This window comes from Prionailurus viverrinus, chromosome B4, assembly GCF_022837055.1.
Source record: "Prionailurus viverrinus isolate Anna chromosome B4, UM_Priviv_1.0, whole genome shotgun sequence".
NCBI classification, from domain to species: domain Eukaryota; kingdom Metazoa; phylum Chordata; class Mammalia; order Carnivora; family Felidae; genus Prionailurus; species Prionailurus viverrinus.
In genome coordinates, this window is record NC_062567.1 from 121,675,179 (window position 1) to 121,700,937 (window position 25,759).

General features: G+C 44.0%; 1 protein-coding gene across 3 annotated transcripts in view; it reads left to right on the plus strand.

The window, feature by feature from the left end:
• The first annotated feature begins 907 nt into the window (after nucleotides 1-907).
• The window catches only part of TXNRD1 (thioredoxin reductase 1), an 86,635-nt gene continuing 61,783 nt past the window's right edge, over nucleotides 908-25,759 (plus strand). Inside the window, exons 1-2 of one of the 3 annotated variants that reach the window (XM_047865566.1) lie at nucleotides 908-962; nucleotides 20,553-20,662. In XM_047865566.1, the coding sequence (XP_047721522.1) occupies nucleotides 923-962; nucleotides 20,553-20,662 (150 nt within the window). In that variant the 5' untranslated portion in view covers nucleotides 908-922. The other 2 variants (XM_047865568.1, XM_047865567.1) reach the window with 2 other exon arrangements.

Sequence of the window (25,759 nt, forward strand, 5' to 3'; positions counted from 1 at the left end):
AATCTTGAGCATGTGACTTTTGTAATTGATTTGTTGGTTGAGGTTTACTTGGCCAAAAAATGAATAATACTTTGACTATTGTAGGATGTGTTTTTTTTTTTTTTCTTCAGGGTTGCATGTATGTTTTGGAAATATGTTTTTTTTAATGTTTATTTATTTTGAGAGAGAGGGATAAAGAGTTCGTGAGCATGCACAAGCCGGGTGACAGGGAGAGAGGAGAGAGAGAATCCCAAGCAGGGGTTTAATCCCATGGAAATGTGAGGTCATGACCTGAGCTGAAATCAAGAGTCCATGCTTGGGGGCGCCTGGGTGGCGCAGTCGGTTAAGCGTCCGACTTCAGCCAGGTCACGATCTCGCGGTCCGGGAGTTCGAGCCCCGCGTCAGGCTCTGGGCTGATGGCTCGGAGCCTGGAGCCTGTTTCCGATTCTGTGTCTCCCTCTCTCTCTGCCCCTCCCCTGTTCATGCTCTGTCTCTCTCTGTCCCAAAAATAAATAAAAAAAATTGAAAAAAAAATTTTTTTTTTAAAAAAATAAAAAAAAAAAAAGAGTCCATGCTTAACTCACTGGGCCCCTCAGACGCCCCTGTTTTGGAAATATGTAGTCTTCCAGTGTATTTTTAAACATGGTTAGTATTAAACCCATCTTATAATGGGGTAGACGGAGTCACTCCACATGTAAAATGTATTTTATGAAGCCATACAGGTGAATCATTGAGCATAGAGTAGAGTCAACAGACTTCAAATACCCATTAAGTATCGTTACCGTCAACAGGGAGAATCTTGTGGGTTGCATAAAAATGGGCTGGTAAATTTGCAAAGGAGAGGGCTGATTAAGAGGAAAGTAAAAAGCTGGATAAAAGCCTTTTTTTTTCTTTTGCCTTATTCTCCCTCTTGTTTTTCCAGGTAAAGAAGTTATTTAAGTCCATGTGTGTTCCTTATTTTTTGCTCGAAATTGATCAAGCAGGTAAGATTCTGCTTAACATGTAAATTATATCTGCTGTCTGTATATTTTATTTAATCTGTTTTGTCTGGCTTTTATTTTTCTCCTTTGAGGTTTGTATTGTGTAGTGAGCTCTCACCCGTTGATTCCTCTTTTTGACCATTTAGCTAAGCCACTCCCTGGGACTACTCGTATTTGCCTGTAGTCTACCTAGGTTGTAACCTTGGTATGAGTTTCCTGTTGTTGAAATCATTCTTCCTATTAACCTTGAGTTTAGTTACAGGTACAGTATGTACTGGTTTCATGGTACCTTTATTATTTTTACAAATTTGCCACCTTTCAAATACCAAATAGTATTTGAAAATAAAAGAGACTCCACTAGAGAGAGAGAGAGAGACATGGTAATTGAGATAGAAAGCTCATTTCTGGGTCGGGAGGAAGGAGGTAGTTGTGGGGCAGGAAACTATTCTTTGATCCTTCTAAAGACAGATTCCCCGACACAGAGAGCCTCCCACCCACTGAGTGCCTGTGCTTCATGGGGACTATTCTGGGCTTGTATTCAAATTCATTAATCCTCGCAAGAACTCTGCAAGGAACATATCCACATTTTACAGATGAGGAAATTGAGTTCCAGGGAAGTCAAACAACTTCCCTAAAGTCATATAAGTAGTGGAGCTATGATTTGGACACAGCCTTGTTTAATTTCGAAGTCTGTGTTCTTCCCATAATACCGTGTTGTCTGTCTCCCCTCATATGGTAGCATTTCTGTTCCAGAAGAACAAGGAAAGTTCTTGCCCCTAATACTCCATAGTCTATAGAAGGAAATCCCAATAATTAAAATTTCATCTGGGTCAAAAAGTAGCCTTTTAAAAATGTAAGTTTTCCTGGGAGAGTTAAGTCAACTTGCAACTTGGTGTGAATCGGGAAACCTACAACAAACTAACTAAACGAACAAGATAAAACAAATGAACATGTCTGTTAAGGATGGGGAAAATACGGGAAGTAACAGTGGAGGAGGATGGGGATGGCAGAGGTACCAGATGCCCCAAAGGGGGCATGAGTCGGACGGCACAGAGTATGACAAAGGTGCCACGGGTGGATGGCAAGTTAGTAAAGGCATTTTAATTCTGGCAACACTAATCAGACAGGAAGCTCTTTCCCCTTACCGAGGAAGTGTCCGTGGATCTATGGATCACAGCTGGGCGCTCCCACTCACCCCTCGGTAAAGTCCCACCTTAAGAAAACCTGAAGTATATGAGTCGGGACAGGTTTGGCCTGAACCAGCTTCTGTAGTCGAAGGACGGGAGCCTCGTGCTGGGTGAGGGAATTGGTGATCTCTGGGTTTTCGCTTACCGCTTCATCACACATAAGAAGCTGTCTTCCTTTTCGTGCTGACTTACTGGCCGCGCAGCTTGCGGGAACAGATCAGGACTTACGGAGCCAGGCAGCGTTTCTCAAAATGTCTGCACACCCCTGGGGATGCCTGTGATCTTTTGGAGGTCCTCAAGGTCAAAACGGTTTTCTAATAACGTTTAAGATGTTATTTACTGTTTTACCGTTTTGACAGTTTCGTTGACGGTGCAAAAGCAGTTGTGGGTAAAACTGCTGAAGTTTAGCATGAACCAAACTTCGCAAGTACCGCCAGATGGTACTAGTTTACATTATAGTCTTTGCCACCATACTCATAATAAAAGAAATGGCCACTTTTACCTAAGATTGTTCTCGATGAGGTAGGGAAAATCATTGCCTTTGTTGAATCTCAACCGTTTGAGCAGACATCTTTTCATATTCTGTGTGATGAGGAAAGTACGCATAAAGTGATTTTGCTGCCATGAAGCATGATGGTTGTCTCCAGGAGAAGTGCAACTCGTAGTTTGCACTGCAAACTGAACTGGCTGCTTTTCTCAGGGAACACCAGGTGTACCTTAAAGACTGACTGACAATCAAATTATTCAAATTGTTTGGATCATTCATACCAAGGTATTTAGGAAACATCTCTCCCCAAATGAACAAGGCAAGCCAGTCACTTCAGGGAGACTACTGATCGTATTTGTTGCCCATGATAAAATTTGGGCTTTCAGATGAAAATCAGAATCTTAGAAGTTGTACCTGGCGTGTGAGCTCAAAAGCTTTTCGGGACTTAAAGATTTTTCTGATGAAGTTCGATGTAACACTCACGAATCTAATTATTTTGATATTGTGTATTGAAATATGTCAGCATTTAGAAAATCTGTATACATTAGTGAATGACTGTTTTCTGAATGATCAATGTTTGATCTTACAAAGTTGTTCGTGGGTGAAAGAGCCATTCAGAGTTCAAGATACTCCAATGGTTTTTAATGTGACAGAGTATGAAACCTCATGCATCTGCTTTCGGATTCCAATAGTTTAATCAACTATTACTTGTTGAGTTTTGGTGTAGTATCAAGGAATATCTGCAATTATCTGAAAAATCTATTAAATATTTCTCCTTTTTTCCAACTCGTTGTCTTTGCGAGAGTGGTTTTTTTTTTTCGTATGCTTCTACTGAAACAATATATTGCAATATATTGAATGCAGAAGCAGATAGGAGACTATAGCTGTCTTCAATTAAACCAGATAGACAAAAGTTTGCAAAAATGTAAAATAATGCCAACCTTCTCAATATTTTTTTGTTTTGGAAAATATAGTTATTTTAAAAGTATGTCATTTAAGTTAACATGTAATGGGTTTATGAATATCTTAAGAGAATAAATAAATACTTTTAAAATATGTCAGTTTTCATTTCTAATGTGGTAAGTATTGATAGCTATAACCCATATAAACAGAAATTCTTTGGAGTCCTCGATAATTATTTAAGAGTATAAAGGGCAGGGCGCCCAGCCGGCTTAGTCTGTAGAGCATGGGACTCTTGGTCGTGCAGTTATGAGTGTGAGCCCCGCGTTGGGTGTGGAGCCTACTTAAAAAAAAAAAAAAAAGAACTTATATAAAAAAAAAAGAGTATAAAGGCATACTGACACCAAAAGTTTGACATCTTGAGTACTAAGGCAAGTAGGACATATGAGTGTTAATCTAAGAACTTTGGATTCTATGCGATTTACTTGTCCTCGGCAGAGGAAGAACACTGCTCAGCATGTGCTGGGCCTCAGAACCAGCCACACAGGAGAGATACGCGGTCAGGTCCGTGTCTTTAAGAAGCTGGGGATTGCAAAGCTGGACTGGACTCGTGTGGTCTCTAAGTGCTGGTTTTGTGAAGGAATCGCTTCCATGAGGAACCCTCCACAGGCGTTATTTTCTCACCCGTGTTGGCTACCTAATCACGGTGCCTGGAGCACAGCAGGTTCTCAAAGAGCCAGGGGGTCAATTGGTGGGCAGGGGTATTCAGTATAGAATCAGGCGGGTGCTTTTCTTCATCCACCGTGTTTATTGAGGACTTGCTGTGTACTCAGCGCTGGAAGTGGAGTAGGGAACTGTGCTCTTGCAAAGTTAGACTTGCTTTGTGCCCCCCCCCCCCCCCCCCCAGCAAGCCTCCTCCGCTGCTTGCAGAGCTGATGTCTGTGGCAGCCGGCGCAGGGTCCCGCCTAACCGGACTGGCACTGGAGCGGCTCTGCGGAGGTCCTGATGGCAGCGGTATCATCTGTCAAGGAAAATCGGGAAGGAAGGCTGTGCTGCCAGGAGCCTGCCCTGCCACCCTGACAGTTCCCTCTTCCCTCTTCTGGGGTGTCTTTCGGACCAGTCTATACAAATTAAGGTTATTATTTGAGAACAGCTGTCCAGATCCACTCAGATCTCCCAAGATCGGTGTTGGAGAGAGAAGAGCTCAGCACCCCGGAGGCACGTGTTAGTATTTGTGTGTGGGCAGTGGTAATGGTCAAAAATGCCATCCTCCCTGTGCCAGAGGCTTATGTGTGTCCTCCTACTTAATCTTCCAAATGCCATCCGTGAGGTCCGTAGTGATATCACCTTCTTATGATGAGGAAACGAGGCTTGGAAAAGTACTCACATAGAGGAGAGTTGGCTTGCTGGTGAACCCACTGGTAATTCCTGGTGCCTCCCTTCGGTTTCCTCTGGCTGCCTCCTCAGAGCCCTTCATGACTCACCCTCCCTCCTTATGTATGATGTTCGTGGTATTGATACTATGATCCGTGTTCCTGGATGTGACGGTGGCTGGTTTAACCGGAGGTTGTGCAAGCTGCCCCCGTGACGGTTGCGCCTCAGCTGCCCCGTGGATGAGCTGCCACTCACCGGGCTTGGTGCTCTATGAAGCCTTGGATCGTGGCTTGGGTATCTGCCCTGGGGCTTTGATCTGAGGAACAGACATCGGTGTCATCATCTTCACGTGGTCTGGTAGCTGCTGCCATGTTCTTCACCCGTCGGCGTGGGAAACAGATAGAAGGTTTGAGAGGACTTGGGTGACAGTCTGCCAGAAGTGAGTATCTGGACGCCATATGTAACTCACTGGCTCAGAGGTTCCGAAGTGTATCATCCTTGCCCCCGGCTGCCTATAGAGGGCACGGCTTTAATGCCTTCGCCGAGAGGGAAAGGAACAAACATTCGAGTTATATTGATGAACTTTTTAAAATTTTTTATCTTTTTGTTTTTTTTTTAATTTTTCTTGATGAACTTTTTTTTTTAATGCCCGTGTTTCACATCTCTCTTACTTAATCCTCACAGTGACCTTGTGAGGTGGCTGGATTTAACTCTGCTTTATGAGTGAGGAAGCAGATACTCAGCATTTTAGTAACTTGCTCAGTGTTGCTGTGTCAAGCCCAGGCCTGTCTGATTCCCCAGCTGCCTCTCCAGGGGTTGCTGTTTTTAAACAAATAAAAACCCCTTCAGAGGTACCATAAGGGACATGGTACCCTAGACTAGCTCAGACCATAGGGAACCCCTTCAGGGGTACCCTAGGCTAGCTCAGACCTTACCACTTTGGTATTGATGTTTATTCATTCAACAGATGTGTTTGGGCACCTGTGTACGTACTAAGCACCGATGGAGAAAAAAGATGAAGAAGGCACAGTCTCATTTTTTCAGGTCATTCTATTTGTTCCCATCTGCCTCCCCTCTAATTTCAGTGTGATCCAGTGTCTGGAAAGGCTGCAGGATCACAGAGTGCTTGTGACAGCATGTTGGACAGGTGTTTTCCTGGTGGGAAAAAAGTGGCGAGTGAGGAATTCATAGCTGTAAACAAAACAAATGAGAAAACGTCATGGCTTGTTTATTTAGACTGAATCTAGTAAGGAATGCCTGGCAGAGAGAATGATGAGAGATAAAAGTGGGAAAGTAAAGAGGCTTTGTGCTGTAGGGAGTGGGGATCCATAGAAGGTTGTTCTGTTTATTTTATGGGTGCGGCTTAAAATGTTCTTTAAGCATTTTGATTTTGCCTGTAAAAATGTTCATTTTAGAGAATTTGCAGAATGCAGTAAAATGAAACGCAAAGGGCACATGTAGTTATATCCAGAGAGAACCACTGTTACTGTATACGTTTTATGTATTCTATGTTCTATTATTTAAAAATATTTTTGCATGTTATTAAAAGTTATTAATGATTTTCTCAGTTGCTATAAAATATTCCATACAGTACTTTTATTTAGCCATTCCACTATGGTTGGATAAATAGTCTGTTGCCAGTTTTATTTGCTATTATGGAATAATAGGTTAGAAATATTTTTCTCTGTACCTAAAGTTTTTGTTGTATTTAGAATTCTTTTCATAAGACAGATTACCAGAATGGATATCTGAGTCAGAGTATTAACATTTCTAAATTTCTAGAGCCTTTTAAATGATGTGTGCTAATTGATAATTGCACGAATTCAATCAGTTTTCCCCATAGTTAGTTAAGAAATGTTAAGAAATGATAAGAACTTTTTTTTAAATATTATTTTTTAAAAAAGTTATTTATTTATTTTGAGAGGGAGAGAAAGAGGGAATGCTGGAGAGGCAGAGAGAGAGGGAGAGAGAGAATTCCAAGCAGGCTCCACACCATCAGCATGGAGCCCCATGCAAGAGCTCGAACTCCTAGACCTGGGAGGAAATCGAGAGTTGGATGCTTAGCTGACTGAGCCACCCCAGTGCCACATGATAAGAGCTTTTTCAAACTTATTGTTTGCCAATTTGAGAAGTAAAAAAAAAAATGTGGCCTTATTTTAATTTGTATTTCTTTGATATTAATGAGGCAGTTTTTAAAAGATCTGAATTGTATTTCCTTTATTGTACTCAGTTATCTGAATTGTCTGTTCATGTTCCTTATGGAATAATAATAATAATAGCAAGAAACCCTTTTATGGCAATATCGATGAGCCACTGCCCCAAGCTCTTCAAATGTTAACTATTTTAATCAGAGTTCTGTGAAGCAGATATTGCTATCTCCATTTCACAGATGAAGAAATGAAGGCACAAAGAGACCAGGTAACTCGCTCATGGTCATACGAGGAGTAAGTGATACAGCTGGAACTTGAATTCCAGGGAATCCAGCTCCAAAGGCTAGGCTCTTAATGCTGAACCGTGCTTTGATCTAAACTGTGCTTATGATCTTGTAGGTCACGGTGTTCCTCACTAACTTCTGTACATACACCCCCTGCCTCCAACCAGACTGCTTTTTACACCCGTTTTAGTGCTATTTGTGGAAATAACCACTGCGCTGATTGAACCAATTGTGTATGATTTGCCCTTATGTGATGGATCAAGAGGATGGAGACCAGTGGTTATGTAGCAGTCACATAAGAATTTGTACACATACACCTCTATTCAAGTAAATTTCTGTTTTGGAATGAATGCAAGGTAGGTAGGGGAAGCTGAGTATCTATTTAAGAAAACAACTCACACATGTTATGAAAGGATTTCTCTTAAATTTTTTTTTTTACATTTATTCATTTTTGAGAGACAGAGAGAGACAGAGCACAAGTGGGGAGACACAGAGAGAGGGAGACACAGAATCTGAAACAGGCTCCAGGCCCTGAGCTGTCAGCACAGAGCCTGACATGGGGCTTGAACTCACAAAACCGCAAGATCATGACCTGAGCTGAAGTCAGACACTTAACCGATTGAGCCACCCAGGCGCCCGTGAAAGGATTCCTCTTAAATAAGAAGTAGAAAATATATTTTTGTGTCACACAGACCTGGGTTCAAATCTGGGCCAGGTAGGATGGGATAGTGTTGTTCCTCTGTTTTCGTTGTAAGGATTAAATAGGATAATGTTGGGATGCCCAGGTGGCTCAGTCAGTTAAGTGTCCGACTGTGGCTCAGGTCATGATCTCATGGTTCTGTTTGTGAGTTTGAGTCCCGCATCAGGCTCTCTGCTGTCAGCACAGAGCCCACTTTGGATCCTCTGTCCCCGTCTCTCTCTGCCCCTACCCAGCTCATTCTCTCTCTTCTCTCTCAAAATAAGTAAATAAACTTAAAAAAAATAGGATAATGTTTGACTCTTGAGTACAGAGAGCAAACTGGTAGTTGCCATAGAAGAAGGAAGGAGGTGTGGAGATGGGCGAAATAGATAAAGGGGATTAAAACTATACTGAGCAATGTACAGCATTGTTGAATAATTATATGGTACGCTTGAAATGAATATAACACTGTATATTAACTATAATTCAATAAAAAATAAAAATTAAAAAATAGGATAATGTTTATAATGCATCTAACACAGTGTTTAATTAATGTCATCTTCCCAGTATACTCAGATATGAAAAAGTTAGATTTAGATTAAGCTTTTTATTTATTTATTATTTTTTAATGTTTATTCTTGATAGAGAGGGAGAGAGACAGAGCGTGAGTGGAAGAGGGGCAGAGAGAGAGAGGGAGACACAAAATCTGAAGCAGGCTCCAGGCTCTGAGCTGTCAGCACAGAGCCCGACATGGGCTTGAACCCTCAAACTGCGAGATCATGACCTGAGCCGAAGTCAGATGCTTAACCAGCTGAGCCACCCAGGCGCCCCTAGATTAAGCTTTTTATAAAGCAAGATAAAACTCTCTTTAATTGCCAGATATACATTCTAGTCAAGTGTTGATTCTTTTCATTCTTTGAACAAATATTTGAGGGCCTGCTCTCACACATAAATGACATGAGTTCTGTCTTTCATAGGCCCATTATCTATTGTGCATCATTAGTCATAGTCACCACAAGTAGAGGGCTCTTTTCTCCTCTGGGCCTTTGTTTCCTCATCTGTAAAGTGGGGATTCAATGAGAATGTATGTAAAATGCCTAGCACTGTTCTTGATATACAGTCAGTGCTTAGGGGAAGCTGCTAACTCATGTAATATTATGCAGCCATTAAAAAAATGACTCACATAGAGTTTTTAATAGAATGGGGGAATTTTGTATACCATAATGTTTAATGAAAAAAGCCAAGAGTTTAAAATCAATTTTATAGAATAGTTCTGTCTTGCTTTTAAAAGTATAGGAAAAGGACTAGAAAGAAATACACAAAATATGAATAATCCCTCAAATATTTTTGTGCATCTATCTTGCCAGTGTAATAGACACTGAAGAAATACAGGCGAATAAAATCTGGTTCTTCGTCAGGGAAAAGTTTTGATAAGGGAGACATTCACAACCCAGTGTGGGATGAAGTGGAGGGAGAAGTCAAACCCGATGCTTTGATTTCTGCAATGAAGATTGGAGGACGGTGGTAGCATTCGTTAAGAGAAGAGACAGGATTTAGACCAGGGAAGATGGTGAATTTGGTGTTGGACATGTGATGATTGTCCATTATGGATAGTAGGTATGTAGGTCTGGGCGAGCGGAAGGTATAGATTTGGGAGCGTTTGAACTACAGGTGAGGTGAAGAAGAACACTCGGGGAAAGTCTGTGGAGTGAAACGGGAGCCTTAGATCTTGACTGCATCTGGATGGTGAGATTTGGAATGGCTTTTCTTCTTCCTTTGCTTTCTTTATTTCTTTCTTTTTAAAATTTCCTGTAGGGACACCTGGGTGGCTCAGTCAGTTAAGCGTCTGACTTCGGCTCAGGTCATGATCTCGCAGTTTGTGAGTTCGAGCCCCACATTGGGCTCTATGCTAATAGCTCAGAGCCTGGAGCCTGCTTTGGATCCTGTGTCTCCCTTTCTCTCTGCCCTCCCACTGCTCATGCTCTGTCTCTCTCTCTCTCAAAAATAAATATTAAAAAAAGTCTTAAAAATCCTATAATGTGAATGTGTTTCCTACAATGTAACATAAGTGTCTTAGTTAGGATTAGGTTTGGCCACATGTGACAGGAGACCCAAAATGACAGGGGCTGATACTAAACATAAGCTCGTTTCTCCCTCACTTAAAAGAATTCTAGCTAGAGGTAGTCTGTCCAAGGCTTGCATGGTACTCCACAGTGCTGGATCCAATGTTGAGTCTACCTGTGTTCATGGTCCACAGTCCTCAGCAGTTGTCTTCCATTTCATGTTCCAAGATGGGGGTCCAAATTTTGGCCATCGCTTGAAAGAAGAGCTGAAGGAGGGCATGTCCTTTCCACTCAAGAACATATCCTGAAAGTTGCACTTGATATTTTGCTTATGTTGTATTGGCCAGAATTTGGTCACTTAGTCATATATGTGTGCTGAAAGGAGATGGGGAAATGAAACCTTTATTTTGGGAGTCAAGTGCACAGTGAAAAGCTGAGAGTCCAGTTAGTGATGCTAATAACATCTTGGGTTTGCCTACAGAATAGCTGAGGTTGGTTCATCTGAAGATAATGATAATAATTTCCATATAAACCCTGCATTTGTCTCCTATTTATTTATTTTTTTATTTTGTATATGTTTTATTTATTTTTGAGAGAGAGAGTGGGGGCGGAGGGGCAGAGAGCTAGGGGGACAGGATCTGAAGCGGGCTCTGCACTGATAGCAGTGAGCCTGATGCGGGGCTCAAACTCACAAGCTGTGAGATCATGCCCTGGGCTGAAATCAGGCGCTCAACCGACTGAGCCACCCGGGTGCCCCTTTCTCCTAGTTAAATCATAAGTATAGAGGCGCCATACTATGGTTATTGTATAATGGTAGTGAGCTGGCAAATACTTTGCTGTCTTAGAAAGACCAGTGACTGAACAGTGACTGAACAATGACTGAACTAGAGGCCTAGTCAACTAACGTAATGGTTAACATTGAACCTTATCAAGGGGAGTAGGAGGTAGTCCAGCCTTACCCATTGCAATACAGCATCAAAAGAGTTTCTGAGATTATTGAAAGATTATTACAGATATTGTAGATCTGTAGATTTAGAAGTTCAGAAACATTTTGGTGGAGAACTACAATGTTCTCATTTATCTTTACAGTGGAAAAGTTGGTCTTAATACATCTACGGTGGTAAATGAGACATAGATCACTCTCAGTTCAAATCAGGGTCTGGAGTACGGGTTGCCAACCGGCAAGATCCGAGGCCACTTCATGAGGTGACTGTAGCCCTCCACCAATGACTTGTAGTCATCAACTGTCTTGGGATTCTGGAATTTTGGCACTTGGGGAAATTAGAGAGGGATCTTCTTCTTGGTATCAACTACCTAATAGGGTTTAAAATTTAGAAACTAACAATGGTAATAAACTGTATGGCTGTTCTTTCATAGGAGCCAAAAGCTATGGATCACTATTAATGAGTACTCACACAACCCCTTGGCTGGCGGTAAGGGTGGCTGATCTCCAGTTTTTTCAGACAAGACATCCGAGAGTTGATTGCAACTCTTCTTTAGAGCCTGTATCTCCTGAGGTTCTGCTGGCCAGTGGTTTTCGACATTAAATACATTTTCTTTCCTCTAGAATTGAGATAAGATACCAAGAGACCTAAAACAAGTAGAGCACGGAAAGAGAATATTTCTGCATGTTCTAGCATATGTACATTATGTGTATACGTACATACAATACAAAATGCACGTGCTCATGTTTTTTAGAAGTTCTCATGTCCTTTCCATTTCTTTTAGCAAGTTGTTTAAGGAAATTACATTTTTCTTCCGGCAGATAAAGCACAAGTTTTGAGTAATGGGGATAGATAACTACGGAAAAAGGTGTGCTTAGCCACAGACTGCTAATTAAAAGAAAAATGAATAGGTTGCCCCCTTGAATTAAGCTTTTAATGGCATCTAGTGTAACACATTGTTGCCAGTGAATTAGTAATTTGTCAAAAGAGAAAATCCAAACTCTTAGCCGCTCTGTGGTCTTCCTAGATTTACACCATGCATAAGGACATAATGATGATAATAACTTGGATATTGAGTACATACCGCGTTCTGAGCCCTTTATATCTACTTACTCATCTGATTTCCACTGCCACCACATGAGGTGTAGTCACTATGTTTATCACCATTTATAGCTGAGTGAATTGAGGCAGAGAGATAACAGAGCTCGCCTAAAGGCATGCATCTTGTCTGCGGCCAAGCCAGGCTATGTGACTTCAGAGGAGATTCTCATGACTATTGGGCCATACTGCTTGTCAGTAGAAAGCTGGATGAGGCTGTGGGGTCGGTCAGATGTTTACAAAAGAGTAGACCTGGCGTGTTTGAAGGCAGAAGGGCTTGAATAGTCCTGGATATAAATAAGATAGGGAGAGGATGTTTAAGGGATGTGGGGTCTCCTAACACCACTTGGAATTGGAATAGGTTGTGGGGTTCTGGTAAAGGTGTGCTGTAGCAGAGGTAGAACAATCCTTATCCTTCTGAGGTTGCAGTCAAGTCCAAGAATAGAGAAGTGCAGTGAAGAGGAAATGTAGGAGGGGAAGGAGCTTGTACCTGATGACCTTGAGCTTCAGGGGGTGTGTTGGAGCTGCTGCTGCCGGCTCAAGACAGCTGTAGTTAAACATTGAGGAATTTTGCAAGCAGGTTGATAGCTTGAAATCAGCCAAAGCGGGAGTACTTGTATCACAGAAGTTGACAAATTCAGACTCCCCCCACCTCTCCTGCCCAAGCTGGTTTACAAGAACACCTTTGACTCTCTTCTCCGCTCGCATTTGAAAGCCTGCTCCAGTGCCAGCCTACCATGGGAAAGGCACTGTGTGAAGAATATTGTAGTGGAGAGAGAAGACTATGAGACGGCAATCCTGTACTAGCTGTCAGACCCGGCTTGGGTCACTCACTTAACCTTGGTTTACTCATCTGCAAATGGAAATGGTAATACATATCCCAGAGCATTACTGCATTGATTAACCAAAGAACATAAAGGTCCTGGCACAGAGGTGCTCAATAAATGAGTGTTCTACGCATGGCAGACACATAAACAGACAGTTGTGATGTAGCTTGATGTGAGAAATAAAGGAGTGACTAGTTCCATGTTTGGTCAAAGAAGGCGTCGCAGAGATCATGGTCCTCCACGCAGGATTTCGAAGTTTTCAGGGTGGATGTTTCATGGATGAAGTCTACCCTGGTCTTTGTCAGAAAGCCAGTGCGTCTTTTGGTGTGTGTCCCTATAGCATGATGCTTTCGCCTCTTTCCGGCTCCTACCTCACTATATATTACTACTGAATTGTGAGGCAAACAATGGATTTATATCCTTACTCCAACACAGCTCTTTTGTGACCTTTGGCAAGATTCGTAACTTCCTGAAATTTCAGTTTTTCATATGGTGTAACCTTAAGGTGATTTCGGAGGATTAACTGAGAATGTAGGGGAATGAACCAGACACTTAGCTGCATTGTGAACCTAAAGTGAATTCAACATATATTGATGGTTTCATCTCCGCTTATGCTTCTGCATCTCATGCAGAAACCATTTCTTTCCTACAGCTGTGCCTTTATACGTATTGCTCCCTCTGCCTAGAAAAAGTTCTGTTCAAGACATAGAACAGCATTGTGGTAATTGCCAAGGACCGGGTGTCAGTCTCAGCTCTGCCGATTGTTAGTTAGGTGGCCATGGACAAGATAATTATCTTTCTATACCTGAGGGTTTTTTCAGCAAGCACAGAAACATTCTCAGGTATTTCTCCCACTCCCATTACTTTTACCTTCATTATCCCTCAGATCACTTGCTTTGTGAGGCCTTCCCCAATTGTCCCACATCATTATTTGCTTTCCCTATTTGAAGTTGATGGCCCACCACATTTGAGCACCTACTATGTTTCAGGCACGCTCCTAGCCATATTACAGATATTATTTCATTCAGACCACCCAAAGAGTTCTCATTCATTATCCCCACTACCCTCTGGGATGGATCAAACTAAAAGGGCAAATTCATCTTTGTAGGAGGGCTGAGAACCCCTGAGAGTTGCCATGTAAAGTCTTTTTTCCTTTCCTCCGAAAAAGATGGGATCCACAAATTAACTAGTATTATATCCATTTTACAGATTGAGTCTTCCAAGAAATATTTATTGAGCTATTACCATGTGTGGGCACTGTTGTTGTTGTTGTGTGTGTGGACACTGTTTTAAGTACTGAGAACATTGTGGTGAGCGTAAGTCATCCTGGACCCTGCCTACATGTGGCTACTTACATTTAAACAGATCAAACCTAAATAAAATAAAAACTTAAGACTTGCAGTTGCACCAGCCACATTTTAAGTGCTCAGTAATCACATGTGGGTTGGACAGTGCTGATAGAGAACATTTCATCATCACAGAAAATTCCGTTGAGCCGTGCTGTTCTAGGGGGAGGCCGACATTGATCAAATAATCGTCTATAAAAATATAACTGCAGTTGTGATAAGTAGCAGGCAGAAAGAATGCATGGTAAGACAGGAGCACCTCATTGGGGGATTTGACCTATGTGGTAGTTTCCTCGGGGAAGGCATGCTTGTTCTCAGATCTGATGAACGACTGGGAGTTAGCAAAGACCTGTGGTTAGGTAATTAAAGACACTGAAAAAAGGCTAACGGCTGGGCTGTAGAGACGGAGGGCAGGTTTGGGCGAGATAAAGAGGTAGAAGGACCAAAGAGGGTCTCGTAGAAAGAGGATAAGGAAGCTGAGAGGCGGAGTAACTGGACAGTCTAGTCACTGATCGAGCCTGGGTTTGACTGAAGTCGACGCTGTGCAATGGATGCACATTCACAGGACTTTGCCTCTGTAATGACCTCCTCTTGCTCCTTTCCTCTTTGAAAATTGTCAAATTTCACTCTACTAGATTGGTTTCTCAGCATAAAAACGTGCTATCATAATTTCCTTCTTAGATAAATTATATTATATATTATTATATATAATATATTATTATATATCATATATATTATATATAATATATTATTATATATCATAATTTCCTTCTTAGATAAAACTAAACAAAACACGCTCCTTGATCCTATGTTGCTCTTCAGCTGCTTTCCCTCTTTTGTGTTTTTATACCAAAACTCCTTCAAAGAGCTGGCAGTCCTCACTACCTTCGTGTCCTTTTTTTCTGTTTCTGGTTGAGCGTCCTCTAATTAGGCTTTGTTGCCTCCATCGTTTTCATAAAAATCAACAACAACTGGCTTCCATGACTCGGTTTGTATCTTGTCGTTATTTCTCGTCTAGTTGGTCTTCCTCCTTCGGGGAGCATTTCTTCACTGGCCTCTGAGACACCACATTCTCTTGGTTTCTCTCCCACCTCCCTCCAGTTTCTTCTCAGGCTCCTTTGCTGGCCCCTTCTCCTCCTTTGCACTTTGCGTTCCTGGACCATCTTCATTTCCTTAAATATATTAACTCCCTGGGTAACTTCATCTAGTCCCACCTGTGAAGGCTAATTTTATGGTGCCCCGTCGTTTGACCAAACACCAGTGTAGACGGTTGCTGTGAACGTACTCTCTGATGTGATTAACGCTGAAAACAGTAGACTTTCAGTGAAGCAGATTATCCTTCACAACATGAGTGGGCTTCATCCAATCAGTTGAATGGAAAAGACCTTCCGAGAAGGTCAGAGAAAAGACCGAGGCCTCCTGCAGAGAAAGGAAGTGAGATTGCCTTTGGACTCAACACTGCAACATTAGGACCACTGGCCTTCCCAGCCTGTTGGCCTGTCCAGTAGGTTTAGGACTTGCTAGTCCCCACAATCCTGACAGCCAGTTTGTTTCTCTCTGTCTCTCTCTCTCTATTTATATATTCTATTGGTCCCGTTTCTCTGGAGAACTAACATATACGGCATTAAATGTCTTTTGTATTTGACTCGCAGATTCTTATTTCTTGCTCTGACTTCTCCCGTGAACTCCAGATTTGCATACTGAGCATCTCCATTCAGGTGACAACAGGTCTCTCAAACCAGTGTGGGATCTGTCCCAACTACTGCTTTCCACCTGCCCCACTCCTACCTTTCCTCCCCCTCCCTGGGTGTTCCCCCTTTCCATTCCACAGTGCCCCCATTCACCCAGTTGCGAAGGCTAAAACTCCTTAGTCATCATCGATTGTTTTCCTTCTTTTGCCTTCCTTATTCCACCCATGTGAAACATTTATGAGCTTTACTTTCAAATATCTCTTCTCACCTCCTAATCCAAGCCTTCATTGTCTCTGGCTCGGACCACAACAGCAACCTCCCAGCTGGTCTGTGTTTCTCCTAAGTCCCTACCCGCCCTAGTCGATACCACACGCAGCAGAGCAATCCTTCTAAGATACAAACTAGCTGATTTCCATCTCCTTGCTTGTGACACTTTGGCTTCTTATTACATTTACAGTGAGATCCAAAGTCCTATGGCCTTTGGGTTCTGACCTCTGGCTACGCCTCTGGCTTCACTACCTACCACTTTCTTCCTTGTTCACTGAGCTTTAGACACACTGCTTGCTTCACAGTTCTTCGGAGAAGCTTTGGGGACACGTTGAAGTTTGTGGTCTTGACCTTAAAGTGAAATCACTTTTAAGTTCTGTTTTCTCCAGTGGTGTCTTGCTATGTAAGTAGGGTAGAGAATATGTGGACAGCTGGGTTTAACAAGGGTGGGCCTTGCCAAGTCAGTACAATTGAGGAGTTTGGACTTTATTTTGAGGGTCCTATAGAGTGACAAGGTTTGAGCGCAGAAGAGTTGAGTGTCAGAAAGATTGTTCTAGCTCAATGTGGTGGGGTGTGTGTGAGAAACTTATTATAGGAGGAACAATAGTTTAGTGCAATAGGACCCTTGATCTAATACCCCTAATAGATCTGTTTATAGTGTGCTTAGATGACAGTTCAGGAATGGAGAGGGTCTTTTCCAGCATTTTCTGAGTACTTACTATATGTAGCAGGTTCTGGGGAGACAAGATAAATCAAACAAGGGTTTGCCTTCCTAAAGCCCTCTTGGATATACATGATTTATAATGATTTTTAGGTATTTGGGATCTCAGAATAGGGACAGAGCTATCAACACTGGGTGGGAATCAGGAAAGCCCTCCCAGAGGAGATGACATTTCAGATGAGCTTTGAAGGAATCGGCCTTAGGGAGGGTAGATTATTTTAGGCAGGGGAATAACATGAGCTCAGTCAAGAGATGTAAGACATATGCGTGAAACAAATGCTGCGCGATGAGAAATGGTGGGAGATGAGGCACTTCTTCCACTGCCCGGAAACTAAATATAACTAAGGAGTTGGAGTTCTCTGTATTTTGTGACAAGGGTAAGGCATCTGGCCCCTTAATTGCAGCAAGAAAGGTTTGAAAGAAACATGAAGGTTTGTTTTTTTTTTAAGTGGCGATTTGTTTAACTTAAAAAAAAAACAACTACATGGAACTACTCTACGTATTTGTGCTATAATTTGCTCACTTAAGAACAGTGTGAAGTTAAAATGCCTTATCTAGCCTTTTCTGGTATGCTATTAGAAGATACTAACTATGGCAACGCTGACCTGTCATATAAGGATCATAAAAATCAGTCCTTATCGCTTGCGTTTAGTACATTATTTCAAGTGAAATGAGTTTAAAGTCCATCTCTATCTTGACCTTTGAAAGAAGCTGTAGGTTCTATACATCACAGGAATGAGGAGTTTATGTGCCTGGCTCATGGGACATTATCGTGTCGATTAACTGAGCTAAGGCATATAAGACAGTTAACAGAGGTGGGCACAGCAGCCAGGAGGAAATGTTGTTTTCCACCTGGGAGTCCTGGCTTCTTTCCCTCTCCTTTGCTCCTTGTTTCCTGGACACCTGTGCTAGACCCATACTCTGTTCTAAGCACCCCAGAACCGGTGAGGCACACACTTAGGCAAACAACTACCATGCGAGGAGAGTACCTCCATTCATGTGCGTCGTGAGTGTGTGTATGTGTGTTTGCACAAGTGCGTGTGTGTTCACCAAGCCTCCAACCGTGCCTTGGAATGAACTCAAAGGAGCAAACTGTGGTTGCCTGCCACCTCAGACACGGTGTGGTTTCTCGCAGCCTTCAAAAACCAACAACCCTTTCACCCCTGTGTGCTTCAGTTGGCCAATATCCAAAGCGGTGGGAGAGACATTCATTCATTCATTTATTTATTCAGCAAATATTCCTACTTCCCTACCGATCCAAGGTGCTGAGTAAGAATAGGAGTAAGAGCAGGAAGTATGAGAGAGCATGGCTCACTTGGGCAGCTGCAGGTGGCTTGGCATGACTGGAGTTAAATATGCTGTTTTCCCTAAAACAAACGTGACAACCCAAAACCTGAGTGGGTTAAGGAGGAAGGACGTAAGGGGAAGTTATGTGTTGGTGAGAATTTGTCACTTTTCAGGATTAGTCAGAATGGACCAGATGTTTCTTTTAAAAGCCTGGTAATTTCCTTTAGAGAACTGCCAGACTGACAAGTCCATTACGCTAGGGCAAAGGGTCCCAAACTTTGCAGTTCACTAGAATCACCCAGGGAGTTAAAAACAAAAACAAAAACCCCTCGGATGCCCGCCCGGGTCACACCTAATACCCATTCACCCAGAATGTCTGGGGGTGGGAGTGAGGCGTCGGTGTTCTTCAAGATCCTCTCGTGATCACAATGGGCAGCAAAGTTCCCGAGTCACTGCCTTAGGGCACGGTCCAGTTTTGCTTAATTAAAACACACTTGTCTCTGCGTTCTGGTTCCAAACATTCTTACGTTGTTTTTGCTCTTTCCTTGGGTTGGGGGCGCTCTGAGCAGGAAGAGGATGTGGTGTCACCCAATTAGGAGGTCTCGCTTCGCTAAGCCCGTTGGCGTAGTCGCCAGGGCTGCACCGGAGTGGATTTCTGCTTTGTCATTCTGACTCTGGCGGCCCGGCCGCCCGCTCCGAGCAGGGCGTGGCTTCTCGTGGCGGCGGGGAGCCCGCCACCCTTCCCCTCGGTTCGCAGCAGTCCCTCGCAGTGTCTCCGCAGTGCCTCCGAGCGGAAGGTGGGGGGCCGCCCTCCAGAAGAGCCTGGTGGCCCGGCGCTCCCCTTCACGTAAGCGGTGGGGACCCAGAAACCCGGGTAGGGCTGCGAGCCTCTGGGCTGCGAGGCTGGGGACGTGGGCAGCCGTCTGTCGGGTGCGCTTCGAACCCCGGAAAGGGATGTTTTAAGGTGTGTCTGAGTAGGGGTGAAGCTTGGTGTAAGGCGGTGCTCTTGCGGGCCGCGTTCATTGTGTCGCGTGGGTCGGTGGAAGCCGAGCCTGGGCTGGGGAGAGACCTGCCGGCCCTTGTCAGCTGGTGGCTTCCTTCCGCTCGCCCTCTGTAGAGACAGTGTGCAGAAACGTGAGAAAATGGGTGTTTGTATCGTTTCCTACTGTACGAGTGTCGGAATGTAGATGACAATGTGACGAATAGATCGACAGATCCTCCACAGCACTAAAGGAGTATAATAATTTAAAGATGTCTCTTAAGAAATTGTCGCACCATTTAATCCCCGGAAATCCCGAGTTGGCAAAATGCCCGTACCTCCCTATTTACAGTTGGGGAAACCGAGGCTCAGAATCACGTGACTTGCCCCAGGCTCTTCAACGCGACAGCTGCGAGTGGGACCCAGGGCTGGTCTCGCTGTATCGGGCGTACAGGGTTACAGGCGTGCACTGCACTGCCTGGGTTTGAACCCTGGCTCTGCTCTGACGACCTAGCTGCTTTGAACTCGGGCACGTTAGCTTTTCCGTGCCGGCTCTGCCTGTGTGTGAGACGGGCCGGACGGGACCTGCTTGCAAAGAGTAGTTGTGAAGATTGAGTGTTGGTAATGTGCAAAGCATCGCAGAAGTGCTAGCTGCCATTGTTTGTTGTCAAAGCAGCAGCGCTTCTGAGTTGGTGTGATTTTTGTGTCATGAATGGGCCGGATGATGTTAGAGTAACTGGAGTCTATTTTTAATTCTATCATTGACTCACTGCCTACCTGAGTTCACCCGTTTGTAAAATTGGGCCATTAGCTCCCGGTCTGTCAAGCAGGGTGTTGCTGTATGGCTTCAAGGTTCTGAAATGAAAGAAAGCACCCTAGGAGGGCAGAGTGTTCCTAATTTTGCCTCGTGGTTTCAAATTTCAAAGAAACCTGGGAAGTTGGCTTTTGGCATTCTATATAAATGCAGAGTTCAAAGGCAGATTAAATTGGGAGGCGTTTTATAGAAGTGGAGATGACTGTCTTAAGCCTCCTTTGCGAGGCTTCTCTGCATTGGGGATTTACCGGGATTCGGGGCGTCTGGTCCGGCGAGGCCGCCAGGATTTGAGCGCGGCGGGACCTCGGGTGCGGGAGCCGGCCGGGGACCCTGCGGCCGGCGCGCGCAGGTGTGCGGGGAGAGGGGCCCGGGCCCCGGGCGGAGGCAGGGGGCGGCGCGGTCGGGGACGCGGAAGCCCCGCCCCCGCCGTGCACTTCCCGCCGCGGCCCGGGGCGGCGAGACTGACCCGCGCCCCTCTCTGCTTTTGTGCCGCAGAGGACGCCGGGGGCCTGGAGAGAGCGCTCTCGGAGCTGACCTCGGAAACCGACGTGCCGGTGGTGTTTGTGAAGCGGCGAAAGATAGGAGGCCATGGTCCAACCCTGAAGGTAGGGCGGGGGGGCGGGGGGGACATTAACGTTCTCTACCTGCCGGTCCCGGGAGGGAGCTCCTGGAGCCCACCGTGCTCGCGGCCCTCCTTTCGGGGCCAGGGTGGATGTGTGAACGAACCTCCAAACGGAGCGCGTCCTTAAAAACGACAAAGAAGCAGTAGGGGCCAGCTCACGTGTTAATGGAAGTTGATGAGACGGCGGGTAAATTCAGAACTGGGGAGCTTGCAAGGGAGTATGTAACTTTTCGTCTTCTAAAATACGCGTTCAGAAGAATTTTCCTTCCCGACTTTCCCTGCCTTTGCCCCTTCTAATCAATCTAAATAACTTAAATTTTAGCAGCAGTGTAAACTGCTGAAAGTGAGCTGTTGGGAGAAGTACTGAGCAAAGGAGATCAGGAAACGCATATCTTCGTCGGTCCCTATCCTCTTTTTAATTCACTGGGAGGGAAACCCAGAAGCCCCAGGCTCTGGGGAGAGTAACCTGCAAGCTCCTGGAGTGAGTTCATTTCCCTTCTGGTATCTCTTGTAGCCCAGAGTTAACTATTGGGTGGAGAGAGAGGGAGAAAAATCTTTCCTTTGACCAGTGGCAGGCGCGGTGGCAGTCCTCCCTTAGGACCCCGCACCGTGGGGTGGGTGGGTCATGGCTGTGGTCCCCGTGCATGTTGTAGAGGAATACCCATCGTGCGTGATGTTCTCCATTGAGTGTGGTTGGTTACCCGGTTAGAAAGTCTCATAATCTCATCACCTTGATACATCTGTCTGCTTTAAGTTTTGCTGATTATCTTTTTGTCCTTGTCTGTTTGTATCCGTGTAATTCTTAAGAAATGGAACTCGTGCTTGAACATTGCCTTCTTAGAAGTAAACCTGAGGCCTCAGGTTAAATGTCAAAAGTCTACTTAGATGCCTGCACATTTAGGAAGAATATTAACAATTTGCATTTTTATTTACTACCTTTTCTTCTAAAAGAATCTTGTTTACCATTTTTGAAGAATGGGTGATGAAATAGGAAACACAGATAGACTTCAAAGACAAATGGAAAATTCATGGAAAATAATTAAAGGATAAAAAGGCTTTTAGCTTGATTGAAAGTATTAGTCAGATCTTTAGTTTGCAAGTAAAATGAGACAAAGGTCTATTAATATTACTTTCTGTCTGGATTGTTCTGTTTTCTCCACCTGTGTCATAAATTTGCACTTAAAAAGTTACATGGGTATTTGACCTTTATATAAATTCTACAAATGGTTCTGGTTTTAGCATCGTTGGGAGTAAAAAGAATCACTCTTCTTATAAGCTTTGAACCCACTTTATTGGTATGTTCTGATGTTTTCAATCCATTAATCATAGTTAATTTCAGACATTTAATGAGGTGCGGTGCCAAGGTTGAAAAGTATACCACCAAGTCATAATTAAAATTAAAAAAAGTTATTTAGCACAGTTTTTAAAGTAAGCTTACCACTCTACTTTGTATTATTTATTTTTGGTTTCTAATGAGTCCTAAGACACAACAAAGTAAGGACCACTGGTTTGAAATGTTTGTGAATTTCCAGCCAACTGCTGTCCCAATTTGAGGTTAAGTGGTAGGTTCTGAAAATCTTTAGGGAACATTGGGTTTGAGTGGAGAAAAACATTTATTTAGTGGAGAATTGATTTTATAGGAGTAGTGTTATGATCCTAAAGTTCACACCTTAAAAAAAAAAAAGGTTAAGATTTTATACTTTAATTGCAAGGTAAATAGGGGAGAGGGAGCTCTTTAAAATGCCTGCTTTTCTTTTCTCCTCTTTTCTTTCTTCCTTTGTCTCTCTTTCCCCTAAATAAACACAGCAGCAGCAGCAGCAAAATCTACCTAGCTGTCACAGTGTCCTATAGAAGACAGGGAGTGAGAATCCTGCTTGAAGGCACTTATAAGTCCAGATGACTACCTATAGGAAGCTGAAAGCTTTAAGGAAGTTTGTTTCAGAAATCTAGTCTATGGGCCACCTGCACGGAATGTCTGGAGTGCTTGTTGAATGTGCATGCCTAGGCTTTACCTGAGGTCTTCTTAAGTGAACTTTCTGGAAGGGGCTAGGATCTGCCTTTTAATTTATTTTAAGCAAGTCCCCTCAAGTAATTATTAGGATAAATCTCACATTTGAGACTTACTTTAATGTAGAAGGTAGTTTGGTCAGGGTTGGTTGCTAAATAATTACAATCGGAGAAAACCAAAAAAGTACTACTTTTTTTTTTTATGTTTTATTTATTTTGAGGGAGAGCAGGTGCATGCGAGAGCATGAGCAGGGGAGGGAGAGAAGGAGAGAGAGAGAATCCCAAGTAGGCTCCGCACCAGCAGCGCAGAGCCTGTTGTAGGGCTCGAACCCGCAATCTGTGAGATCATAACTTGAGCCAAAATCAGAGTCTGACTCCACCTAACTAACAGCGCCACCCAGGTGCCCCCAAAGTACTGCTGTTTAATACCCAAAGGATATGCATTAGAAGATAGCAAATGGGGGTAACTCACCAGGCCACTAACACTTTATACCTGAATAGAAAAATAGAGAAATATGCTGTCTGTGGCCAGGACTTGAATGTGCAGGTGTGAAATTGGAACTAAGGAGCCTACTGAATTCTAAGAACTATGAAAAAATTCCTATGCTCAAAGTCATCTGGCTTTCATAAACATTTTAGTTCCTTTTTTTCTTCCTTTTTTTTTAATGTTTAAAAAAATTTTTTTTAATGTTTATTTATTTTTGAGAGAGAGAGACAGAGCATGAACAAGGGAGGGACAGAGAGAGAAGGAGACACAGAATCTGAAGCAGGCCCCAGGCTCCTAACTGTCAGCACGGAGCTCAGTGTGGGACTCGAACCCACGAGCTATGAGATCATGACCTGAGTCGAAGTCGGACGCCTAACCAACTGAGCCACCAAGGTGCCCCTTAAAGGACTGTTTTGATGCTGGGTCTTGAATTGTCTTATTTTTGAAATCTTTGTTTTCATGGATAGTTTTCCCACAGGCAGGGGCCACTTAACCCTAGTCTGAGCCACTTAACCGACTGAGCCACCCAGGCGCCCCAATGTTTGTTTATTTTTGAGAGAGAGAGAGGGGGAGAGAGAGGGAGACAGAAGATCCGAAGCCAGCTCTGCGCTGACAGCAGAGAGCCTGATGTCGGCCATCCAGCTAAACCCACTGAACCATGAGATCATGACTTGAGCTGAAGTCGGACGCTTAACCAAATGAGCCACCCAGGCGCCCCATAAACATTTTAGTTCCTAAGGGCAAGATTGCAAGTAGTCTTGCAGGGAGCCTTTCTTGTATGTGAGTCAGTGTCTCCAGGATCGCAGAGTTTTGAAACCACTTGTATAAATGCTTGGTGGTGGTATAGAGAGGAAAAGCAAAGTGCATGAAAAAGTGTTTATGGGGATACTAAGTGCAGGACAGAATTAAGACAAGTAGTTTGAGACCATAGTCTTGGGAGAGAAGACTAACACTGGCAATGCAGGACTTCATTTCTTTTTTTTTTTTTTTCAACGTTTATTTATTTTTTTTGGGACAGAGAGAGACAGAGCATGAATGGGGGAGGGGCAGAAAGAGAGGGAGACACAGAATCGGAAACAGGCTCCAGGCTCCGAGCCATCAGCCCAGAGCCTGACGCGGGGCTCGAACTCACGGACCGCGAGATCGTGACCTGGCTGAAGTCGGATGCTTAACCGACTGCGCCACCCAGGCGCCCCCAGGACTTCATTTCTTCAAGGCCATAGTAGGAGAGATGCCAGACGTAAGGCAGTGCCCGGTTAACAGGGAGGTGAATTATGGAGGCAGTTGTAGGAGGAGCTCAGGCCCGTGCAGAGGTTCGGGCCCCGCGGTCCAGGCTCTACGGGTAGACACTAAAAGGCAGGTTTCCTCCTTTGAAGCCTAACTTCTAAAGTTACCAGGAACCAGACTCTTAACTGAGTAGACATCAGGAAATGAGTGGTAATTTAATAACTCCCCAACCATCCCCTTTCTATCTTAATACTCTACCAAAATTGGCAGAGAACTTCATTTCTTTGGATTCTTTGCTCTGACCTGATCCTTCTGGGGAGACTAGTGGTGTACCTGCTGTGGCTGAGTGGAGCTTGATTGAGGCCCAAGGAGAGGGGAAGAGCACCGACTGGCTGACACTAAGAAGGTCGCGGGGGGAAGGACTAACAAGATCCAAAAGAGGCCTGGATTGTTAGGACCACAAATAAATTTATCTGGGGCTGAATTATGTAGTAAACTTTTTACTAGTTGTGAATCCACGTTGAGACCCCGTCTCGCTTCCTTCCACTTGGACTGACAGCATGAACCTCTTTCTTGCTGTTCGTTTTCCTTCCACAGCAGTGCTGCTACTCTGGCCTCTCCTGGCTCCTCCTGTGCCAGGGCCTGACTGCTTCCCACATACGTGCCCACTGCCTGTAACAGAGGCTTCTTCCCTGGCCTCCCACTTTGGTCTCCCTCCCCTTCTCGTCCCTGGGCTGTTGGGAGTCCTCTTCTGATTGCTGCTTCGCTGCCCCTGGGTCTGCATCCAGGGTAAAGGGCACACTCCTTAGCTTGGCCTTCTGTGTGGCAGGGCCTGGCCCCCACCTGCTTCTCTGGTTATCTCTTGCTCTGCTCCCTTACCTATCTGCAGTGGGGCTACCATTGCAGCCAGAGTCCCTAAAATTTCTCTCCTCTGTTCTTCATTTCAGTTTCTGGTTTATCTTCCTGTTCTGAGACACTTTTCCAACCGCCTCCCTGTGTTACAGTACAAGGCCAGATTTGCCCATTCTTTCCCTCGGTGCTCCCACAGCACCCCTGAGAATCTGCTCTCTGGAAGAGGAAGAATCCTGCCAATTATAATTTTTTGGCTTACATATCAGCAGTGGAGAGTTAGTCTTCTTTGTGCCTAGGATCCCAGGTCTATATTAGAGTTCAAAAACTATTTAAATGAACATGCCTATTAATGATAATAGCTACCATTTATTGAATGCCTACTCTAAATGCTCTATTGCCTCATTGATTAAATTCTCACAGTAGTCCTCTGCAGAAGGTGGTTTTATCTAGGTTTACAGAGGAGAAAATGGAGGCCCTGGGAATTTAAGGAACGTGCCCACATTACAC